General features: G+C 41.5%; 1 protein-coding gene across 2 annotated transcripts in view; it reads left to right on the plus strand.

Annotated features, from left to right (window-relative positions):
* Window positions 1-22,605, plus strand: part of SHANK2 (SH3 and multiple ankyrin repeat domains 2) — a gene marked incomplete at both ends in the record, with an annotated part of 240,631 nt that overhangs the window by 107,863 nt on the left and 110,163 nt on the right. For both annotated transcript variants that reach the window (XM_082282737.1, XM_082282738.1), the window contains one exon: window positions 6,381-6,456. In XM_082282737.1, coding sequence (XP_082138863.1) covers window positions 6,381-6,456 — 76 coding nt within the window. The remainder of the gene's footprint in view (window positions 1-6,380; window positions 6,457-22,605) is intronic.

The following is a 22,605-nucleotide window of genomic DNA, read 5'->3' on the forward strand; positions in this document are numbered from 1 at the left end:
GGAAAAGAAAAGAGGGAGTGCTGTGGTGAAAAAGATCATGAGGTTCTAGGAACTTCCCATGTTAACTCCCATGCTCAGCAGCTCCTTATATATTCAAAATTTTATCTATTATTGAAGGCAGAGAATTTGACAGATCATTGATCCTGAGTACAGCTGGTGAAGATTTAGACTTGAATGGAGCTTCTTGTAAGGGAGGAAATTGAGGGGAAACATTCGTATCACCATTGATGATAAAAGTCCATAATAACTCTTGTTGAAACTTGCTGTACATGAAAATTAATGATTTTTGAAATTGAACAGAAGAATGGCTTTCCAGGGCCTGTTTTTCCTTACTCAGCCCAAAATAATTCCCCATCTGTTCTTTCCAACTCGGAGTGCACAATGACCTTCTCCAAAGCAGTTGGCTGTCTTTGTGGGGCTGTAAACATGTCTCAGGTGGGAATAATCCCTGTCGTGCCAAGAACACCACAGCTCCTGCCACACAAGCAAACGCAGAGTTCCTTCACAAACCTCTAATGGGATTTCCCTAGATTTAAGGCAAAGTCACTGAGTCAAGGCAAAGTCATTAAGCCAGGTTTCACCTGGTGCCTGCCCTTTTATTTTGGGTTATCAGTGAGAACGCAGGTATTTGCAGGACATATTTGAAATATTTGCTGGGAGGATGAAAACTGTGAAATAAGGTGTTATGATTAAAAACACTCGTACCCTGAGTCACTTCCAAAGACCTGGAACATGACAGCACCTGAGCTTTGTAAGTGAACAAACCATCCTGACCTTCAGGATAAATGACATATGCAACAGATGATAGCGCAAGCAGGCAGCTCATCAAGACTTCTTTGTTCTCCCTGAGTTTCAAAAACAAGATGCCTTTATTTATGTGTGCAGGAGCACTTTGGGATCGACAGGGAGAGCTGGTTTTTATGAGGCAGATGTACATATTGTCAGGCCACAATTAAAGGTTAAGCAAAGTGCACTGAAGTTGCTCTGTTTTGGCCTGTCTTTGTAAAAACTGGGTATTTCAGCAAGGATCAAACTAGGTGCAAATGGACCAAAGCCATGTGCAGTTGCTGGAAACTCTGAGGTCAACATCCAGCTTTTTACAAGTTCTTCACTCTTTTGCTTTAAGATACATTTTACTCTGTAAAGCAAAGAGGGAAAAATTCTTTCCTCTCCCACTTAATTTCCTGCGATGACATTGCCCAGAGCTGTGTCTGTGCCTGTCCCAGACCCTGAGTGGTTTAATCCTCTGCATCCTCTGCAGCTGAGACCATGGACACAAAGCTGCCACAGACGGGTTGGAAATGAAGGGCAGAGGAAATGGAGACCCTCAGAAACCCAACGGGAGAACTTAGGGAGAGATCAAGCGACCATTACCACGTTTTGAAAATATGAGGGAAGAGCTGCAGAGCTCCCGAATTGTACAAAGGGCTGGTAAAGTTGTTACGATACAAAGAAGCAAGTGTTTCCACAACTACTTGCAGGTTTGTTTTTTGTTTTTTTTTTGAGGTGTAAGTGAGCTTTTTGTTAAATTAAAGAGGAAACTGATGACGTGGGAAACGCTGTTCTTCCATAACTGCCTCTCCAGCAGGTCCAGGTTGCATATTTCAATTATTAAGGTTTCTCTTGCAAACAAACTTGCTGATTCATTCCATTGATCAGCCGTTTCAGCATCCTTTGTGGGTAAACTAATTCACTGTATTCCAGCTAATCTTCCTCTAAGGATGCAGGAGGGAATCAACACTCAGTCTTCCTTTCTTTTTTTGAAAATAAGATTTAGTAGGGGGGGGAAAAAAGAAAGGAAAAGCAGGACGACATCCAAGGCTTTGCAATTCCAGTCAAGCTGTCCTTGAGACATTTTTATGCTTATTCTCAAATCTGAAAAACTTCAAAAACCACATAAGATTTGCTGTTTCTCAGCTTTAACTGAAGGAAAAATTGGTTGAGAGCATCACATCAACAGAACACTGGGACTTAAAGAAACCCCAAAACATCCACAAACTGAAACAGAAGAAAGTGAACCATGAATTAAAGGTTTTCGTTAATTTCACATTTATAATGCCTTCATCATATGTTTCTTTTCTCTTGATCCTCACAGTTTATCCCTTCAAATGAAGCATCGATGTTTTCACCTCAGATTTGCAAAGATGTGAAAAAGATAATTGTAGTTTCTTCTGAATTCTTGTGTGGTACATACCTGCAGATTTCACTTTCATGAGTTTTAAGAACCCTTTATCAGAATCAACAATCAAACAGTTAATAGGGAAAAATTCAATTTCTATTTCTTCATCCCATTTTTTGTCCACTTTTTAGAATCCATAATCTTACTCTGTGTGATTTGGAGGAGGATCCCTGACCTTCATCTTTCCTGTGGCTCAAATGAAATGCTCAAAGAAAGCAGTAAGAAATATAATGATAAGCAATTGTATAATAGGCTGGAAAAAAACTTACTTATCACCATTTCAATGTACCATATTTAATAGAAACTCCAGTTTTGAAGAGTCCCCATTTTCTAAGGGGGAAGGGGAATAAGTAAAATAACTTACTGAGACTTCACAGTTTGTGGTATGAAGAATATTTTTATCTCTTGATGTGATTATTTTCTGGAGCAGCATTTGGTATGGCAAATATTTTGGATATACTTGGGATAGAAAAATGCACGCTCTTCTTAGTGATGTTTTCACTCCCATGAACTTTTTCTTCACTTCTTCTTATCGCCAAATTTGGATCAATTTAAGAAAAAAACTCCCAGGATAACAACTCCCTGTCTTGTTGCAAACCAGCACAAGTGTCCTTGAATTGTGAACTGCTGATTTTATTATTACTCTGCTTTCCTCAGCTTTGAATAACTTCTGGTCTAACCCTCAGCATAAATAGTTGGGAAAGTGTTTTTCCCTCAGGAAGGGGAAGGTGTAGAGGGAAGGCCTTAACCTCAGCCACTGTTTTGGGTGTTGCACATGCAGAGAGCTGTACCTGAGCTGCTCTGGCAAAGAACACCTATAAATGTCTGTTGCATGAGTGAAACATCTCCCAGGGCTGTCACTGGGGAAGAGGGAAGGAAGAAGGAAAAGCTGCATGTTTTGATGTGGGGATGAAACCCACCTCTACCCACCAGTGGTACGTGGAGCGAGCCTGCTGCTCTCTGTTGCCTTCCCAGTATCACACCACAAATTCCACTCCTATTTCCTTTGTTTCCATCCTGCGGACAGGTTGGTGACTCTGAACCTTTCCTAGAGTGCTGGCAGGCCTCTGACAACATCCCCGCTGGTGGAGCGTTCCCGCGCAGTTTCCTTGGAAACACGGCGCCGAAATGCCCTCCGAGGAGCAGCAGGGAGGAGAGAAGGAATGGAGACAGTTGCTTTGGGATTTTTTCCCCCCTTAGTTCTTTACTCTTCCAAAGGAGTATTGAATATGCAAGCAGCCTACTCCAAGCAGGAGTGTCAGGCTGGGAACTGGGCTGGCTGCTGGAACAGGCCCACAATTGTTACGTGGGCCAAAACAGGGCAAGAGTAGCCTCATCTATGCGGATTAGAGTCCAAAATTTATTTCCTGCTTTTCATGGCAGTGATTTTTCAGCTTTTGATGGTGTCTGCAAGCTCTGTTGGAGTCCTGTGGTCACTTACGAGACTGAGACAGAGAAGCTACAGGAAGTCCTACATTTATTTGGAGGAAAGCCCTCACCACTCCTGGGGTAGAGAAAGGAGGAGATGTTTTCCACCTACACTTTCTCACCCTCTTTGAACCCTATAAATTAGATTCTGGAAGGGCAGGGTTTGAGCCTGTTGCTCACTGAGATGTCTGCAACAATAAATGATTCTAATAAAGAAACAGCTGGGGCTTTATTATTTGGATTGCCACTATTGCCCAGGGCACACAGCTTATTTCTGCTGCAGCTCCACTGGCTTCAGTAGAAAATGGATCAGGAAAAAAACTGTTGTGTCCTTATGGTATTTATTCTGGTAAAATATGGGCTTCTCAAGAGATCTAGAAATTTCAAGTGATATCTCAATGTTCCTCTCTTCTGTCAATGTAAAGGAAACGGGACCATTTTTGCAAACCCTGGTGCTTTGTACTGCCTCTTAGAAAAACATTTTGAACTGATCCAACTTAATGCAATGACTTTTCGTCTGTGGTGACATGTTCCTCTCAGTAAGAATGCAGTATTAATGAAATAATTCTCTTTATTAAAATATAGAAATTGCTAAATAATGTTTTTCTAGACCTTCTTGTCCATATCTTCTTTCTGGTCTTTCTAATCTGTCTGCAACCAGGTTTAAGAAGAAATCCTCAAAAGACTCTGTGGGTAAAAGCTTCTTAGATGATGATAGGGTTGTTAGTCTTAGCTGGCCCTAGCTTGCTGCAAAGCATTTTGATAAAGTGCTGCTGTTAAGAAAACCTGGGACATGAGAATGGGTACAAATGCAGGGAAGCCTGGAGCTAACCCCTTGGTGCTAATATACCTATAATAGTGATACTGTGCTATATTTGGCTTGAATTCAGAACAGCATTTGCCTATGGGTTCTTTGTGTTCTTTTGTCAAGTCAGAGAATGGAATCCTGCTCTTTTTTCAGTCCCCAGTCCATTCTGATGGCAGATTCCTGGTCCTCCCCCCTGCTCTTGAGTGTGTGTACTTATGCTGTGTAATAGGGCAGCCTGGAATCTGAGTCAGAGGTGAGGGAGAGAGGGTAATTAGAGAACTTAACACAGCAGCCTGGGCCTCTGAGTTCAGCGTCTTGCGAGGCTCCTGTTTTCCCAAATAATCCCTGACTGCACGCAGAGGAGTGGGGGAAAGCAGAGGGGTGGCAGAGCTGGGGAGCAGATCCAAGCTGCAACTGAGGAGTGCTGGCTCTGCAGTCCTGAGGAGCTGAACAAAGCTCTCTGTCTTGCTGTGCCTTCATGTCCCTCCTACCCACTTTGTATTCCTTACAGCACTGAAATACCATGCTATAGAAAACAGATTCTGCAGGGGAAACATCTGGCTCCTGATGGCTCAAGCAGTTGTTCTAAGATTTCAAAATATTCTTCTTCATCATAATTTATTTCTTTTAATCATTTCTGAGGGACTTCTGAAAACAGGCTGGGGGAAACTCTGAGTAGACTCCAGGTTTATGATTTTCTGTGTTTTTTCTGTTTATATCTCTTGGTATTAACCTGATTTTTAGAATGGCATGAAAGAAGAATGTTGCTCGTTGGGGAACAGACTGCAATTTGTGCAGCAGGAGCAGGAATTTTGGGTAAAGGAAAGGCCTCTTAGGCAGAAAGTACAGTTTGTAGGTGAGTGACAAAGGGACAAAATAAACTAAACTATCAAGTAGAGATCATATTATAATAGGGATTTTCTCCCTCTCTGGCCGTCCTGTAGGATGGAGGCTGGCTGGTCTCCAGAACATGTATATAAATGTAAATATTTCTGGTTTTCCTTGCTACTACTTTTCTTGGACCTTGTGAATCGGTGCACAGATCTAAAGAAACAACTTTCTTACTCCCTTAGCTGGCTGGAACCTGCACATACATTTTCAGCTGGAATCTCTCTGCATTATGGATATATTTGTATTTATGCCTCCAGCTGGGGGCACGATCCAGTTATGTGTCGGGTACACTGGTTAAAGCAAGGAAAGATGCATCTTGCCCACCCTTCTTCCCAAAGTCTGCCTCCCAGGACTTTCTCCTGCTCCTTGGCCCTGTTCAAAACCCTTCCATCCTGCTCTGATGTTCTTTTTCTCTCTGCAGGCTTGCCCTTGGTCATTTGACAGCACCAATTTCTCAGCCATCTGTACCATCCTTAAAAGCTGTGCCACAGAGGTACTGTGCCTTCAAGGCTGTGTCTGCCTTGGAGAATTAATAAAATCTGTTGGGATGGTGTCAGGCTGCCCCTCAATGGAGAGTCCCTCAGCTGTGCAGATGAGACTTCTGCGGTCATAATCTAAACCAGAAACTTTTCCATCTGATTTTTGATGCCTTTTAGCCAAACTTCAGGAGGTTGCATTGGAGGACCAACCTGTAGCTAGGCAAAAAAAAAAAAAAAAAAAAATTGATTTGCATATTCCAGCTATTTTCCCAACCTTTATGAAATGCGTTGCAGGTTTTTCTTCTTTTTTTCTTCTCATATTTTGCCTCTCAGCTCTAAAAGAACCAAATATTGGACGCAATTTTTTTGCCACTGAGAATGTGAGTGGAGCTTTAAAACTTGTGAATGATGTGATTCATGATCTCTGAGAAGTTCCTCTTATTCACTTGATGTGTCTGATGTGATAAAAGAAGCCAACATTATTTTCCAAAATGCCTTGAAACGACGTTAATTCACTGTGAGGGAATATAAACAAATACTTCAGCACTCGATTAAGAAATACAGGAGTATTGAAAGTTCTCTTTTCTCTGTGCAGAAACACGAACAGATAGAACAAAGAAGCTGTTTAGACACTACACAGTTGGATCCTATGACAGCTTTGATGCTTCAAGGTAAGAATTTTCCCTTTTGATTGCAATCTCTTTACAAAACCTTCCCAGGTTTTATTTAATTGTTACTTTTGGTTTAGGCTTTGGAGGGGAAGAGGGAAGCAGATCACTAAACAGAGCTTCTCAGGGCACCATTTAACTTCTGAATTGGTTTTTATTGCAGTTTACTTTGTTCAGATGGGATGGGTCTAGAAAATTTGGGAGCAGTGAAGTCATGAGTATCAGTGAGTTTTTTTGTGAGTGGGGAAAGAGATTTGTTGTTCTGAACAGTAACTTTGGAACCTGAGTAGAACTGAAGCTGCTGGAAATGAGAAATTAGATTATTTATTTGGGGAGAATTCACAATTTTTAAGCAGGTTCTTCTCCCCCATGGATATACCTTGAACATAGAGCTGACTGCTGGTAGAAAGGATGACCTTTAAAACACAGAGCCACAGTTGGCTTTTGGTGTCTTCTTGAGGAAGTTTTGCTGGCATACTGGAATTATTTTGCTTTTCTCCTGACTGTCTGATTACAGCTTGGGTTTGGTTTTTTTTGTTTTCAAGGAATTTATTGCAGGAGAAAAATTCTGAAATGTGTAAAGCGATGGCAGAATTTCACATAGCACAATATTAAAACAAAATAAAAAAAGAAAGAGAAATGTGGTAGCTGTTGGTTTTATTCTGTGGTCTTAGGCTTTGTTCCGAGGTTCAGGCAAAGTTTCTGTGTCAGTTGAACAAGTTGGGAAGGGAGTTCACAGTTGGACAGGATGTGATTGACTGGGGCAGTCTGATGATGGTAAAGTTGTCAAGAGAAGCTGTGAGCCCATACTCTGAGACAAGGAGCAGCTCTGCAGAGCAGACTCCCTGGTTACTGGGGCCATTTGCAGCGAGAAGAGGCGGCTTTTTGCAAGGTTCTTTGAGTGACCATTAGCCTACAAATCCATAGCCTTGTCTCTGTATTTCAGTGTGAATGGAGAGGGCTGCTCCTGCAGAAGAGAGAAGCTGCAGCTGCTGTGTGTTGCCTCAGAGATACCAAATCATTCCACTTGGAAACCCCTTGCTACTTTCTAACAACAGATTTTTCATTAGCAAATGTCAGTTCCATCAAAACCTTCCTTTATTTCTCTTCTCCCTCCCCGCCCCCCTTTGGTTTTTTAGGTTGTTGGTTCATTTATGTATTGTTTTGAGGTTTTTTCCTAAAGGTATTGGGTTTGTGCAGTGCAACAGTAAAGCTCTCAAAAAATGTACCTTACCTGATTCAGGACGCAGCAGGAGAGGTAGTCAGGAAAAAATGATCTTTTGTATAGCCTCATATAAATTAGTTATGGAGCATGTCTGCAGTTGGTATCTATTAATTGTCTGAGCAGAGAGAGGGAAAGCAGCAGAGGCAAGGATTGGAAGAAAACTCTCCTTGAGTTTCCACAGAGAATCCAAGGCCCAGTGGATCCATTTTGAAGGGTAATAGTGGAAAGTGAGAGAGAAAAGTAGGAGAAGGCAGAATTAATGGGAAATTCCAAGAACTACAGTGAAAAGGTAGACTTGCTTAACACATTTTTTTCAGCAAAGTCTGGTAAAATTTGGAATTTTTATAAGGTAACAGCAGGAAAACTAAAAACCAATAACACATCAAGTTGTGTTTCAGGTACCTGACTGAGGCTGCAAATCAGCTTTTTGTACCTCTGAATGGTGATTTCACTGGTGCTTACGTATTGCTGCTAAGCAAAAAGAATTTGCATTTCAGAACCTGTCTGGAGATTAATGTCTCCTGGTGGTACATCCAGATTTAATTCCTCACAAGGGCTTCTTCAGGGTGGGGAATTATTCAAAGAGGCAAATAAGGTGTGAAAGTGAGAGCAATTTTTGATATTGCCAGATTTGTATTGCTTTGATTACTTTCTGTGTTATCATTTCCTATCAAAGTCAGGGAAGAATGCATTACAACAGATTTAACGCTGGCAGCAAAGGCTTCATAAACATTTGTCATAGGGCAATTGTGCCTCTGTGCTAAGAACAGCTCTGAATCCAAAGTATTAACAAAGCTGATCCAGTTCCTTTCTGGAGATGATGTGGGGGAGTGAGGGGAAGTGTCTGCTCCCTTCTCTCTTCCCTTCTCTCTCCCAAAGGGCAAAAATTGCTGAGTAGAAACACTCTGTTCAGAAATCTATATTAATGGGCTTATTCACATGCAGGAAAATGCATTGTACATGGCATTTTTCATCTTGAGGAAAATGTGCAGCTTGAGTAATGGAGCTTCATTAAATCCTATTTCAGCTTTGCATAAGAGATCAGTTATCCATACATTGACTTTGGGAAAATGGAGAGGATGCTTACTAATGTGGAGAAGGACACTGAGACTTGGAAGCAGTCACTAAATATCATACAAATGTAATATAATATATGAAACTACCAGGTCTGATGTATTATCTGCTTTAAATGTTCATGACATGCCCTCACAGGGAAGAATCTCTTCTTCATGTCTATCCTCTTTCAGTTTAAATCCTCACTCCTTGTCTTAAAGAGAAGATACACCACTAAAACTGCAAGGACATAATGCAAGACTGCCACATCTCTGGAGTTTTCTGTCTTCCCTGGATTTGTGGTCAGCAGTTAATTCAAATGAACTTATTTGTAGGGTGTAAATGAGTTATTTCATCAAGGTTGAATTCCAGTTTAATAACAGAAAGCATTGCTGAGGCGTAGAATGGATGTTCGAATTTTAAAAAATTCTTTATTTTTAAAAACTTAAAGCTAAGGTAAACCTTTAGAAACGATCATTTTTTATCTGCTTTTAAACTGAAGTGAGGGAATTGATTAATTCTCTCAAGATGGGACAGTGGATTGTTCAGCCAGGAAAATATGTGGAATTAATTAGTTGCTTAATTTCAAATGTAAAATGTTATCACCCTTTTAAATGTAATGTGGCTGATAATGCAGTGACAATTTAGTTTCATACTCTGGAGACATAAATCATGTGAGACAGTTTGGTGCTATGTAAAAATGACAAGCTTGGTGTGATGGAAAACACCATCCATCGCCTCCATGGATTTGGGAACTTTAGAACACAACGGTGGCAACTTTTCCTACTGCATTCATTGCATCATCTCCCATCCCCAGCAGAACAGGGCAACAGCAAAAGTCAGCAGCACAATTGAATGCCAACCTCAGTGCAATCAAATATGCAGATAGATGTGAGGTTTCCTGCCTATTGTGTGTCTTTCTTCACAGAATTATTGACTTCCACATGGGGGTTTTCCTCCAGCCACTTTAACTGGTCCCAATCCCTGCATGGGAGAAGTTTTTCTGGTGCCTTTCCTTGACATCCCATGGCTCCAGCAGTATTGAGGAGCTCACAGGAGAGGAGGTGATGACAAATAACCTTTTTCAAAGGCTTTTTGCCACCAAATTAATGACAGGACCAAATTGATTTGCCTTACGGTTTTTGTTCTGTTTTTCTGGAGGAAGAAAAAGAGGAAAATTGGATGGTGTAGTCTGTAAGAAAACTTAATTAAAAGCTTAATTCATTAACCCTACTGTCCCTACTTGGAGTCAGGTGGCAGCATCCGTGTCCCACGAGTGTAGAAGCTGACAGGAGCAACTCTTCAAGAGCCAATTTACACACAAACACCTTACAAAAACCTGAGAGATTCTTCTCAGATGTTCCTTCCCGGCCATTCTCCGTTGCTGTTGTCATCCGCGCTGTCGGGTAGAGCAGCCGAAGCTTTAATCCTGAGCAGCTCAGAGAGACTCCTTGGCACAGCTGAAGCTGTCTAACCCCCTGTACCTCAGCATGCTGTGCAGAGCTTTGTTATTTTTAAAATTTTTTTTAGCCCACAGGATGTGCCTGTTGGATACCTTTGTTCCGAAACTGTGATGTTAAGTGGTGCTGTCTTGGTAGTTTAAGCATTGGGTGTGCTACACACCTTTTTTTGGTGGAATTTCCCAGTCTGATGCAGAAATATACTTCCCTCTGGTTCGAGATCCGGTTTCATGTGGATATTTTGCATAAATAATCTTCCCTCTGGAGAAATGCAGTCGCTTATCTCCTTCAATAGAGATTTGAAAATAATAAAATACAGATTTAAAACAGATGGAAATTTTTGGGTGGCATTCTGGCCATTGCAAGTGGTGAGGAATGTAAAACTGACAGGGAGAAAGGGATTTTCTCCTGGTTATGGTGGCCCCGTGTCCCTGGGTTGGGGAATTTGGCATATGTGCTTGCTGAGTGCTGCTTGCCTGGCAGCAATCCACTAAATCCTGGCAAATGGATCCTTGCAAAAATTGAGGGAAGGTATAAGAGCTGCTGTTATATTTTGTATCCTGCTTCCCACATTTTCACGTTGGTTCTCCCCAGGCAGAACAGTGAGAGAAGTGTTGTTACACGGAGAAGAAATTGGATTTTCTGAATTGGGGTTAGAACTAGATGATGTGGGATGGGAACTGGATGATCTTTAAGGTCCCTTTCAACCCAAACCATTCAAGGATTCTGTGAACTGCTCTTTTGTTTGTTTTCTGCTGGATGGCACCAGTTCCACTGTATTAATGTTTCCTGGGAAGCCTGAACTGTTCAGGTGATCTCTTGAAGGAAATGGGAGTAAGGAGATTAAAATGGTGCTGTTCACTCTTAACAATAAATCCACAATTTCTCTTGTTTATTCTGGGATTGACACATTGCTAATAAGTGGAAAGTGATTTTACAGCTGTTCTTACCTGCAGGCATATATTTTAAACATAATCATTGGTTTCCTCTGGTGGAAACAAGTAAAACCAGCAGCATTTTGCCTTTTTTACCTATACACATAGCTCAGGTTTGCCTAGAAGATGGTAGCAAAAATATCTGAGTATGCTCATCATTTTAATTAAATATAACTGTGTGAGGCAGTGATGTGGTTACATCTAAAAGCTCTCTGAGACTGTAATGATTTAAGATCTCTGCAGATGTGATATCATGGTTCTTTTGGGCACAGAGAACAGCCAGCACCAGCCAAACTGTAGAAAAAAAAAGCATGGAAAGTGTTTTGTGTGCATGTAACCTCACCTGATGTCTAAAGTCATTTTGTTGGACTTGCCCCTTGTCTGTTCTGAATTAATTAATTAACAGTGAGTGTAACAGTGGACTGCTCTTAATGTGAGGCAGAAAGGCAAGGGTAGCTCAATTTTAATACCTTGTGCCTCATTAACTTGAAGAGCATGATTTGATGCAATTTGAAGAATTGCATATGTATTTAGGCAATAATTAAGGCAATAATTGTAGTCTCTGTGGAGCAGGTGGAGATGTAAAATGTGAAGTTTTTCATTTCCACTTATTCAATTTCTAATGGAAATTCCTTTGGTTGCTGATAAACAGCTTTGCACTTTGCCTCCCCTGCTGCTGTGTGATGCCACGATGGAGCTTTTTGTGCTGGTGACTACAGCAAATATTGAAAGGAATTGCTGAGATAGGAGGTAAAAAGGGCATGTGTATGTGTGTGTGCATCTGAATTGTGGTTCCTCTCCATCTAAACCTCTACTAGAATTGCACTGTTAAGGTCTAATCCAATTACAGTAAGATGCAAAACTCTACAGTGAGTGATAAAAGTTTCCATTAGCTTGTAGGTGCGTTTTTAAGTAGTGTGCTGTCTTGACAGTGAAGTTTGCTTAACCTACTTCAGTGAGATTTCATCTTTTAGCAGCTAATGGTTTGGTAACTAATGATTCAAATGTGTCAGGCATTTTCTGGGCTAAATGTTTGCCTAAATTTTTAGTGGCAAGTGTTAGCAAAGAGAGATCAGCAGCTGACAAAAAATATACAGCCTTTCCCAAATTCAAAATCACAGTGCTCCTTCTGAAAAACTTTTGGGCTCTGCCTCTAGTGCTGGTCCAGACTTAACTTTGTGACTGTGGTAGAGAAGCTGGTGCCTGCAAGGGCTGGGATCTGGGGGCTGTGCCATTTCCTGCACAGCAATTGGTACTCCCGGGCTCAGCAGGATTTCCTCTGCAACTCCTCTGGCCGGATGCTGGAGAACAGTGTGGATTTAAATGTCACCACTGAAAGCAGCAGCCTGTGTCCTGTGCACAGGGGGAATAAAGTGGGTTTTTTCTTTAAATTAGACTAGAGGAAATCAAAAAACAAAAGGAAAGAAAAAGGAGTGGAGATGCAGAAATCGAAGTCTGTGAGGGTGTGACACCAGGCTGGTTACAAGCAAGAGCCACATAATTAGAGCAGAGGAAAACAGGACAATTAGTGTTTTCCATTCCTGTGTCCCAGCCTGTACCATGATTTAATTCCCTGCCCCAGGGCACCTTTGGCTGCTGTGCTCTCACCTCATCACCAGCTGAGCAAAGCCTCCGTATGGTGCCTCTGCTTGGGAGTGATGCCATTGGAAATTTTGGCAGCCCCAAATGGAACAGATAACTGGTGAGCTCGCACTGTGGGCTTGCCTCCAGTGGGAGCAATGATTTAAACCACTCTTTTTTTCCCCACCCACCTCTTTCCAGCCAGATTTTCACAAGTATTTGATGCATTTGGTGAATTTGATCTATGAGGCAAAATTCTCAGTGTGGCCGGCAGGCAATGTATGTGTTTTGCTCCTCTTAGAAGCTGAAATGATCCAAAATTGGAAAGGGGTGGATTTTCATGCTCGGTCTCTTCCGTGGTGCAAAAGGCAGAGGGTGGGAGGAGGCTGCCTTGTTTGTCCTGGGACAAACCACATGTGCTGGAGTTGTGTTTCTTTAGAAGCCAACAAAGAGGAATCAGCTAAAGAGCAAACAATAGCTGGTGTTGGAGCGTTCACCTGGGCTAAAGAAGGTCTGGGCTTCAGTCCCATGTGTGTCAGACTTAAATCCACAGCCTGAGCTGCTGCTGAATGCCAGGAACCTGCTGGACAGAGCAGTGCTTTATCCAAGTCCTTTGAAAGTGTTATTCCTTCCTGAGCCAAGGGGCAGATGCTCTCCCCGTCCTTGTGGATGTGTGCAGGGCTCCATGGCAGTGATTGGCAGATGCACCGACTGAGTAGCTGGTGATGCTGCTGGGGCTTCCTGCTCTCTCTGACACAAAATGTCAGCCTGTCGTGGGAGAAACGATGTCTGACAAGGACTAAAATGTATCAACAAAAGATTTGCTTTAAGGGATAAGTGTTACACTAGAACTGAGTTCACGGCAAGGTTCTGAGCGGAGGAATAGCGAGTGTTAAATGTGTGCACTAAGAAAAAGCGGCACCTGCAATTTTAGGGGGAAAAAAAAGACTGTTACCCATATGTCTTCTAATTTCTCTGATTTTTTATTTGGCCCAGATAACAGAATTAAGAGTTTGGTGAAAACCAGGGCTGATACCGAGTAGGTTGTGGGATCCTTTAGACCAGCGTGTCCAAACCTGGAGCGGCTGCACCTGTGGCAGAGGTGGTTTCTACCTCTCCTGCAAACACTTCCAACACCGTAAATTCTGAAATACATTAAACTCTGTGCATCTGAACTGGCTTGAAATGATAAACCAACATTTTTACCCTGTCCCCAGTACACAGAAAACGAAAGCTTCATATTCCCAGAAATTCCACACCAAGTGCAACCAACGAGCTGAATGTGAAAGGCAAGGGGGCACCAGGGAGAGGTTCCAGTTCAACATTCACATAATTAAGAGAAGTCATGGCCAATTTAAATAAATTGCAAAGTCAGTGATTTTTTTCCCTGCTACCAACATTTTGGGCTAAACTGGCCATGCTTTGACAAAATTGCTGGAACTGATGATGCTGGAAGGCAGGAGAGCTGTTAAGGTGGACATTTCTCAAGCTGTCCTGCAGGAAAGCAAAATTTGGAGAGACACTTAAAATAACCCAAGGGCTTAGTGCAATTAGAGAAATGCAGAGGGAGAATATATTTCAGAAAAAAAGGTAGAGTTGCCACCTCCTTTTTGCTGTTAATGAGACTGTGAAATAATGTGGTGATTAGTCAGGATTTTTAAAGGGATATGTGAAAACTAAACCGTAATTCACATCACCTTTACCGGTCTTTTGTGTAAAATCCTAGAAATTCAAAGTTTCTCACTGTCCACTGTATTTTTAAAGCTCTTGGAGAAGATTCAAGATGTTTTCAAAAGAACTTTATGCCTTTGGTGAGGCCTCATTTGTTTTGAGAGAGAACTTCAAACTAACTTGTAAGCTATGTACTAAAGGCATAACATTTTTTGTCATAAAATTTTGCAGTGTGTTTAACACTGATTTAAGCACTGTACTCTTCTGTACAATGCAGACTTGTAAGTGAAATACTTACATCTGTAAAGCTGAAATGAACAGTCAGGGCTACTCAGACTCCTTGTGGGTAGGGCTGTATTTATTTTCCGAGGACTGCAGGACAGGAGGATGCTAATTCCTCCTGCTCATCACAGCAAGCAGGGTGTGATGGAAAACCTGAGGGATCTCTTAAAACTAATTTGAAACTCATGTTTCTCACCAGTCCTGAAATGACCTATTTCTTTCCCCTATTTCATAGTTTATTTTTGTTGAGACTCTCTTGGAACAAGTGGAGTTATGATACCAAAACATACAGTGAGTTTAATCATTGTTGTAAAGACTTGCAAGGTCAAACTGCTGCCTTCAAGGGCTTGTGACACATTTTAAAAGTGTTAATAAAACACTTTCTGTTTGTTTTCTTTTAAACTCAAGGTGTGACTGAAGTTACTTCCCTTGTTCTATCTTTGTTACTTGTCCTGTTTGATAACCCTGAACATGTTCCTCTCATTGGTGCTGAGGTTGTCTGTGATAGTAATGACCAATTTTTAGCAAAAACAGCTGGAAAACGATTAATCAAAAAAAACCCCCTCTATAAAAAAGCAGAGGTTTTAATATCTATAATTGCTATTCCTTTTATCTAAACACTTTTTATGTTAAGATGATTAGGGAGAAAATTCCTATTTCTCTTTGGTTTAGTGGCAATATCAGGGGCTGGAACTGCAGCTGGTTTGGGGTAGGAAAATACAAACCTAACCAGTAAAGTGTTTATTAGATAAATATTCTGGTTACCTAAACATATGTGAGTGTTTGGACAGCCTGTGTGCTCAAGGCTCATCGTATCAGCAATGAATATTAATATTTTCACAGTCCAGGCTCACACTGCTCAAACGCTTGATATTTAAAACTGAAAATTGCTGATAAGTGTCAGCTGCAAGTGGAGCCTGCTGGAGCCCCAAATATTCCTGTGCTAGGTGGAACAATATGTGTGAAGGGGTTTGAAGGACTCTGGGCTATAAAACTCTGCTGTTCCATACCACAAGGACTTCTGCCTGCATGCTCCATGTCTGGTTTTCACTTTGTCGTGTGTGGTGTTTGAAATGACTGTTCATTTTTAAAATAGAAATGAAATTCATTAATACAGGGAAATGAAGCTTTTATTTTTTAAGCTCATTTTGCCACTCTCCTCATCCCCAATGATTTTTTTGTTTTCTCCCTACCAACACAGATGTGAAAGAATAATAACATTTCTCTTTAAAAAGGCTAAAATACTTGTTCTGTTATGTGTGTGTGTATAAATATACCCATATATGGATATCAATATATCCATACATATGGTGCACATATACCCTATACATGTATTTGCTTAAGATTATGAACTTAATACCAACTTTTTTATTCCCTTCATATCCTATCCTGAGGTTCCTCCATAATGTAGAATCAGAGTTTACTGTATGATTTCCCTTTCCAGAAAATTGTCTGGCTTCCTGGTTTGCTGTATCAATATTTTGCTTTAGTTGCAGTTTCAGCAACATAAGGTGGAAACAGAGAAAAAACCTGCAAGTACCATTAGCCAGATCAATAGATTTGAAATGTATTACTTTAGATTGGCTACTCCCTTCTCCTACACACCCCAAAATATAACATTAAATGTAATTAAAAGCTGAATAAAGGAATGTGGACTGAGGGGGAGAGAGAGAGGAAGTTTCTCCTCGGTTCTACATAAAGAAATTGTGCAACTACTTTGTACTTCTGTTGTGAAATTTAATATTTCTCTTTTAAACCTGTATTTTTTGGTAAAGGTTTATAGCATAAACCCAACGAAGTGTACAGCACTGTAACTCTCTTTAAGATAGGTTGCTTCTTTGTAATGATGGTTAATTTTTTGGGTGCCTCTGCTGATCACAGGCTGGAAGAAGCAGCACCATCTTTCTGACTTCCTGATTCTTCCTGAATCACTTCGTGGCTGGTATTAGTGTGGGTTTGGGGACTTAGTGAAGAACTGTTCTTTTTTCACCCAGGGTATCAAGTATTCAAAACCCAACACAGATGGCTTGATTCCTTGTTTAGAAGTGTGAATGAAACACCTTTTTTGGGTGGAAGATGTGATGTGCCCTGTCAGGCTTTACTGGAGTCTGTGATTCCCTCACTGTGGAGTACAGGTCCGGAACTGGAGAGTATCTGAATGTCTTTTAAAACAGCCACGGTTTGACATATCCCTCTTTCATCAGCAGATTTCAAAGCAAAATCTGCAGCCTTGCTGTTCCCATGATCAAAGAGCTCCACGAGATGTTTACTAACTCTGGAGAAGCAGCACTGGTACCAGAGATTGGAAAGACAAATATATGAATATGGGGAGCTTAGAGGAGGATTGCTGGAGCATCCTTTCTTCTTTTCCTATTCCTTTACCTGGCCTGAACATGGCCAGCTGAGGAAGACACAGCTATGCCAAGTTTACCAAGAAGAAGTGAGACTATGTCCTTTCTGTTGCAATTTGAAACTGTTTGCCACAATTTATAAAGCCAGAGAGGAAAACAGTGCAAGCAGGGCTAATGGTGATCTTGTCTGTCTTCTCTGGGTTGTTTTGTTTGAGTGCCAGCTGTGCCAGTCAGGCACTGGCACACAACCAGCAATTGTCCGTGCCAGTAAAGATTCTCTTCTTGGATTCCTTTGAGAGTACCTGTGAGGCTGAGATCCATGGGTAGTACGAAGCATTTGATTCCATGCTGCACTCCCATATGCAGCCCTGATTCTCCAATTTGTTTTTTTATAATGGGATAGCACAATGACTTGGAGATGTTTTAGTTCAATGTGGTTCCATTCATCCCTTCTCTGTCATATTTTAATTGGACTTGTATCTTCAGCTCCCTAGTAAGGAATTTATCAATTTAAAATTTACTGTTCTCCAGTATTCCTATTCCCATGATGGGTTTTGTCTGCCCTGAGTAGAGTGCTGAGGTACTTACCCATCTATTCGGGAATATTTTCTTCCTCCCAAACACATCTTGCTATAAACTTCCCGATAAACACATGTTCTAAAGGAAAACCATTTCAACTTGCCATATATGACATTAGGATTGCTCAGCTGTACAGAGTAAGCCAACCTCAACCACTGTGGGATTCCAGGATTCCGTGAAGGGAGAGGTCACTGTGGGTTTGAATTTATGGCTGGCTACATCCCACTGTTTCTGTTTGGGTTGCCAGTGGGTTTTTTAGGGGCAATCTGTGTATTTTCCTCTCTGCTGTGTACAGAACCCACTCGCTGCTGTAGCTGCTGCCTCTGGAGCAAGTGACTGCTGCTGTGCCTGATACAGGAGAGCTGTGAGAGCTCTTCTGTGAGACCTAAAAGTGGATGATCAATGCCTGGGAAACTTGAGCAGTCACAGAGAGAGTCTTCATTAATCTTGAAGGCCTTAATTATTAGGATTAGCCAATTTTCCTGAAGTCATTAGAGTAGCTGACTATAAATTGTAAGGTTGACCCCTTCCAGCAGTAACAGGAAATGTTTTCGCACTGAAAGTTTGCTACATCCTACAATAAGGTTTGCTGTAGACATAATTTCCGTTTTTTTGTGGTATCAGGACATGTTACTTCCCGAAAAGAGGGAGAGAATATTTTTGATATGTCTTTAACAGGGACTGACTGTTGGATAATGCACAAGGGGCTCCTCCTCTTGAACAGATTTCCCAAATGCCCTTCTCTGGCTTGAACATAACCACTATAAATTGGCCATCTTATCCGGAAAGGAATTAGTGTGACTGCTTCCAGACGTTGGATATAAATTTATGGAATGATTTAGATATCGTTTTATTGCACCTGGCAGAGCACTTGATTCTTCTAGGATGTATCTAGCTGTGAACTCAGTAGATCTTTCCAAAAGATTGCAATTGCAAGAGTGCTGAGGAGAGGAAAAAGGGCTAATGAAGAGATGGAGATTTACTTGGCCAACTGAAAGGAGTGAACCCGGAGAGAGCCACTTCTCACTCAAGGGGAGAGCAAGTCCTGACTGGAGGGCTCGTGGGCTCAGGGGCTACTGGAGCTGAGAAGGTTGGGTTACATTTCTAGGGGATGCATGACTGCAGAGAATCAGGAAAATAATTCCTTTTAAATTCATTTTTTTCCTCTGCCTTGGGGAGACACTGACAAAATACCAAACAGCCACTTTTCTTTCCAGATAATGGTGATAATTTTCAGTGGAGTGTCCTCTAAGTGCTGTTTTTCAGATCGAAATCAGCAATGAAACACTTGATACAAACTTGCCCAAACACATCCTGTAGTCCTGATAGTCTCCACCTCTGTAATTTAGTATTTTAACTTGTGGGCCAAGTCCTGCCTTAAGATAGGGTGTAGTTATCCCCAGTGAGAACAGGAAGCCATGTTTCATGGACCTGCCTCCAGCATGAACCCGCACTCCAACCTTTATTTTCTTCATACAAGTCTTTATGACGGACTTGACGTTTCTCCTTCCTTCCTCAAATGTTATCCTAATGGGCTGTTAGCAAAGCAGAAATTCCTGCTGTTTTGAAAAGCCCACACAAATGATGATTGTTATGTGGAATGGTGCTGAGTTCAAAACTCACATGTCTGTCTGACCATGGGCAAACCCTTGCATTTCCCTTTCTCCATTGGTAAGTGTAAAATTATGGAAGTTGTAACAGCTCTGCACAATTCCTGAGCCTTAAGTTGTTAAGGAAGCTACATGAGCTGATGAACAAGTATGTTTGCTAATATTTACTGCTTGAGTAAAGCAGAGCTTTAGACTGACTGTTATTTTGGCCTGAAGTTTTTACGATCATGCTCCACACAGATCTATCCTGCACTTGATAGGATGCCTTTTGCATTTCACTTTGCCTGCAATGAATCTTGGCCTTCCACAGCCCAAAGTCAAAGCAGTGTGTGCCCTATTTAAGTAATGAGCTATTGATTTTAGAATTACTCCTTTTATTACCATCATATGGAACCGGTCATATTCTGAGGACTCCTCTCTGAACTGGAAGCTGTTTAATTTTGGTTTGGGATGGGAAGTGGACAGAAATGGACTTCAGGGATTTTACCTATTGAAATTTAGCATATCACAGATAACAGGGACTGTCTGGCCTCACACAGAGCTCTGCATTGTGCTGAAAGAGCCTGGAAAGAAATTCCTCTTCTTGCTTGAGCTCAGGCCTCTGAGCAGGCTCCTCACGTAATGTCACCTTCATTTGTCACTGGTTGCTGCACCCTGTGTTCTGCTGCTGAATATTTACAACACCTCCAGGATCAAAGAGACACTGCCAAAAAAGCTCATGGGGAGAAATTTTGACCTACTTTTACATTTGGCACCACTTTGCCTGCTAGGAGCAGGTGGACTGTGAACAGACCTTCGGTGGAGGGTCCACCCTGACTGGCACAGAGAACCCTGGCGTGGCAAAGCAAGCAAAAAGCGGCATTGCAAACAGTCAGAGGTTAAACTCTCCCCCTCTTCTGCCCCCTTGTCTTGGGAATGCAAACTCTTCTGGGAGAAAGGCTGTGGAGGTTGCAAGTTCAGTTCATTTTTGTGTGTGCCTGTTGGTCTTCCACCTTTTCCTGCTGCTGGTTCTTCTCTCTGCAGCACTGGGGGGTGCATGGAGAATCAATTTGCTTGCTGTGGTTGCTTGAACAAGTTTAAGCTACTCAAGCCATAGGATTATTGCTGGTTCCCTACTCCTAGGGAACATAAATGAGAAGAAATGCTACACATCTGATTTTTTCGAGCCTACGTTTTTACTTTCCAGGCTGTGATGCTGTTTTCTTTATGGCTGCAACTATATATTAGAAAGCTGTATTGTCAAATACTAGAGATCAGTTTGTGTGTTTTCTCACAAAAAAATCATGTTGTGCTTCCCCTTGCCTTCCCTCTCACCTCTCCCCTGCGTGTAAAACTCAAAACTTTGTAAAATGTCGTAAAATGTGAAATTGTAAAATGTTGGCAACTTGGTATCCCCACTTTCAGTACATGAACTGAAGTATAAACCTGGGTAGTTTATGGAATAGGTGTGCTGGACACGAGAAGAAAATCACAGGTGGTTTTTAGACCTTTAACCTGTACATTAGGATGAAGTGAGCATGACTTAACAATGCCCATCCATTTCATAAGCTGGCTCTGGAAGGACCCTGGATGCCTGGTTTTTTTGGAGAGTGTAGACCAGGTGAATTGATCCTGAGTTTGCTGAGCTGATAAACTTCTGAATTCTGTATGGAAATGAACTGACACTGGAGTGAGATTTGGGGAGGGGACATGAGGGGGTTCTTTGAAGCAAACTCTTGCTATGATTAGGATCTCAGGAGTTGCCTTCTAACCTCTATTAAGCTATTGAGTGCTTACAAGGAAACTTGACAGGAATGGGTTTTATTAATTTGACCAAGTATTAAGAAAAAAAACTCACTGTTGATTCTTCAGTGGATAAGTACAGGGACCCACCTTGAGAACATGGTAGTGAAATGAGGGAAATCAGCCAAGGCACTGGCAGCTTCTAGAACATCAGAATGTTGATGGAGAGCTTCAGTGGGCTCTGAGAGTTGCATATTACATCCCACCCCGATATCCCTGAGCAGGGGGTGTTGGGCTTTCTCAAGCAGCAGAAGTTTTTCAGTTGTAAGAACAGGAAATGTCTGAATGACACAGTGAATAACCATAAGCTGAGAGACACCAAAGCTGTTGGTGCTGATGGAGACCATCTCTGGCCCACAAAGTCACCGCTGTGGCAGTTTGAATTCGTGTGTGGTGTTAAACACTCTGCAATTTGGAAGATAACCTCACATCATCGCTTCAGCAGCCATGGGGAGTTTCATCCCGCAGAGTTGGAAAGGCACCAAAAGGATGGTCTGTGATGCACGAGAAATCGGGAGTTTGGAGGCTGTCCATCGGTGTCCCGAGATCATCATCCCTCGCTTTGTTCAGGGCTTTAAATAAAAAGGTCACAGCAGTGTCCCTTTCTTTAGTTTCCTCCTCCCCTGGGGATTATTAACAGCCCTGAGGCAGATCCAGTCTCTCCTTGCCCTCACTGCTTTGGGGACTGGATTCTGCACGAGACCAGTGGGAACCGAAGCTGGCTAGTAAAAAATTAAGGAAAGCAAACTTGCCCACACTCCTTTCTATCTGAACTAATTCTGTAGGTATTTTAGAGCAGCTTAGTTTGCAGTGCTGACAATTCATGAACTTAACCCCTGCAACTCGTGCTGTGCAATGCTTTGGTACCTAAAGGAGCATCCCAATTTTTTTTTCTTTTTCTTTTCTTTTCTTTTCTTTTTTTTTTTTTTGAGCTTATTTTTAGTAACTTCATGTTTAATGAAAGGTATTAAACAACTTAAGGCTTTTACAGATCGTTCCCTGTGCCTGAAAGGTTCCATTTTAATGTGTATTTTGTGCGTTTTCTTCATCTACCTTCTACTTTTATCTCAGCCAATGACAGTGAGATTCCTAAGGCTACTTTCTCTTTAAGGGAATACTGCTTACATAAATAGTCCTTTACACCATCTCCTTGTTTTATAATATTAATTGTTTATCAGGAGACAGGAAATATTCCTTAGAAAATGTGTTTTCCTGCTTGTGCATGCCTTGTTACTATTTCAATTATGCAGATTCTTGATGCTGTGGAAATTTGTGCTTGATGACGCCAAGGCAGCTGCACGTTGTTAGCATTGTAGGCTGTCAGATGATCATGTGGGATTCTTGCAGCATGCAACATTCAATAGGATTGAAAAAGGGCTTTTGATGCAAGGCATAGCTTTCAGAATATATTTGTGCCTTTTAGTTAGCTAATAGAAAATCATAATTTATTATCTTTAAATTTAAAATGCTGCCTCATTTTTCTTCTGGTTGGTTTCATTTTGGCTTCACTAGAAGATGCATCTGGTACATCCACGATTGAGGAGTTTATTAATGATACTGTCGTTCAGTTCACTTACTTTTTTTCCTTTTAGAGTCCTAGCTAGCCCACAGATTACATGATCA

The sequence above is a fragment of the Coloeus monedula genome, assembly GCF_965178545.1.
Source record: "Coloeus monedula genome assembly, chromosome: 6".
Taxonomy (NCBI): Eukaryota; Metazoa; Chordata; class Aves; order Passeriformes; family Corvidae; genus Coloeus; species Coloeus monedula.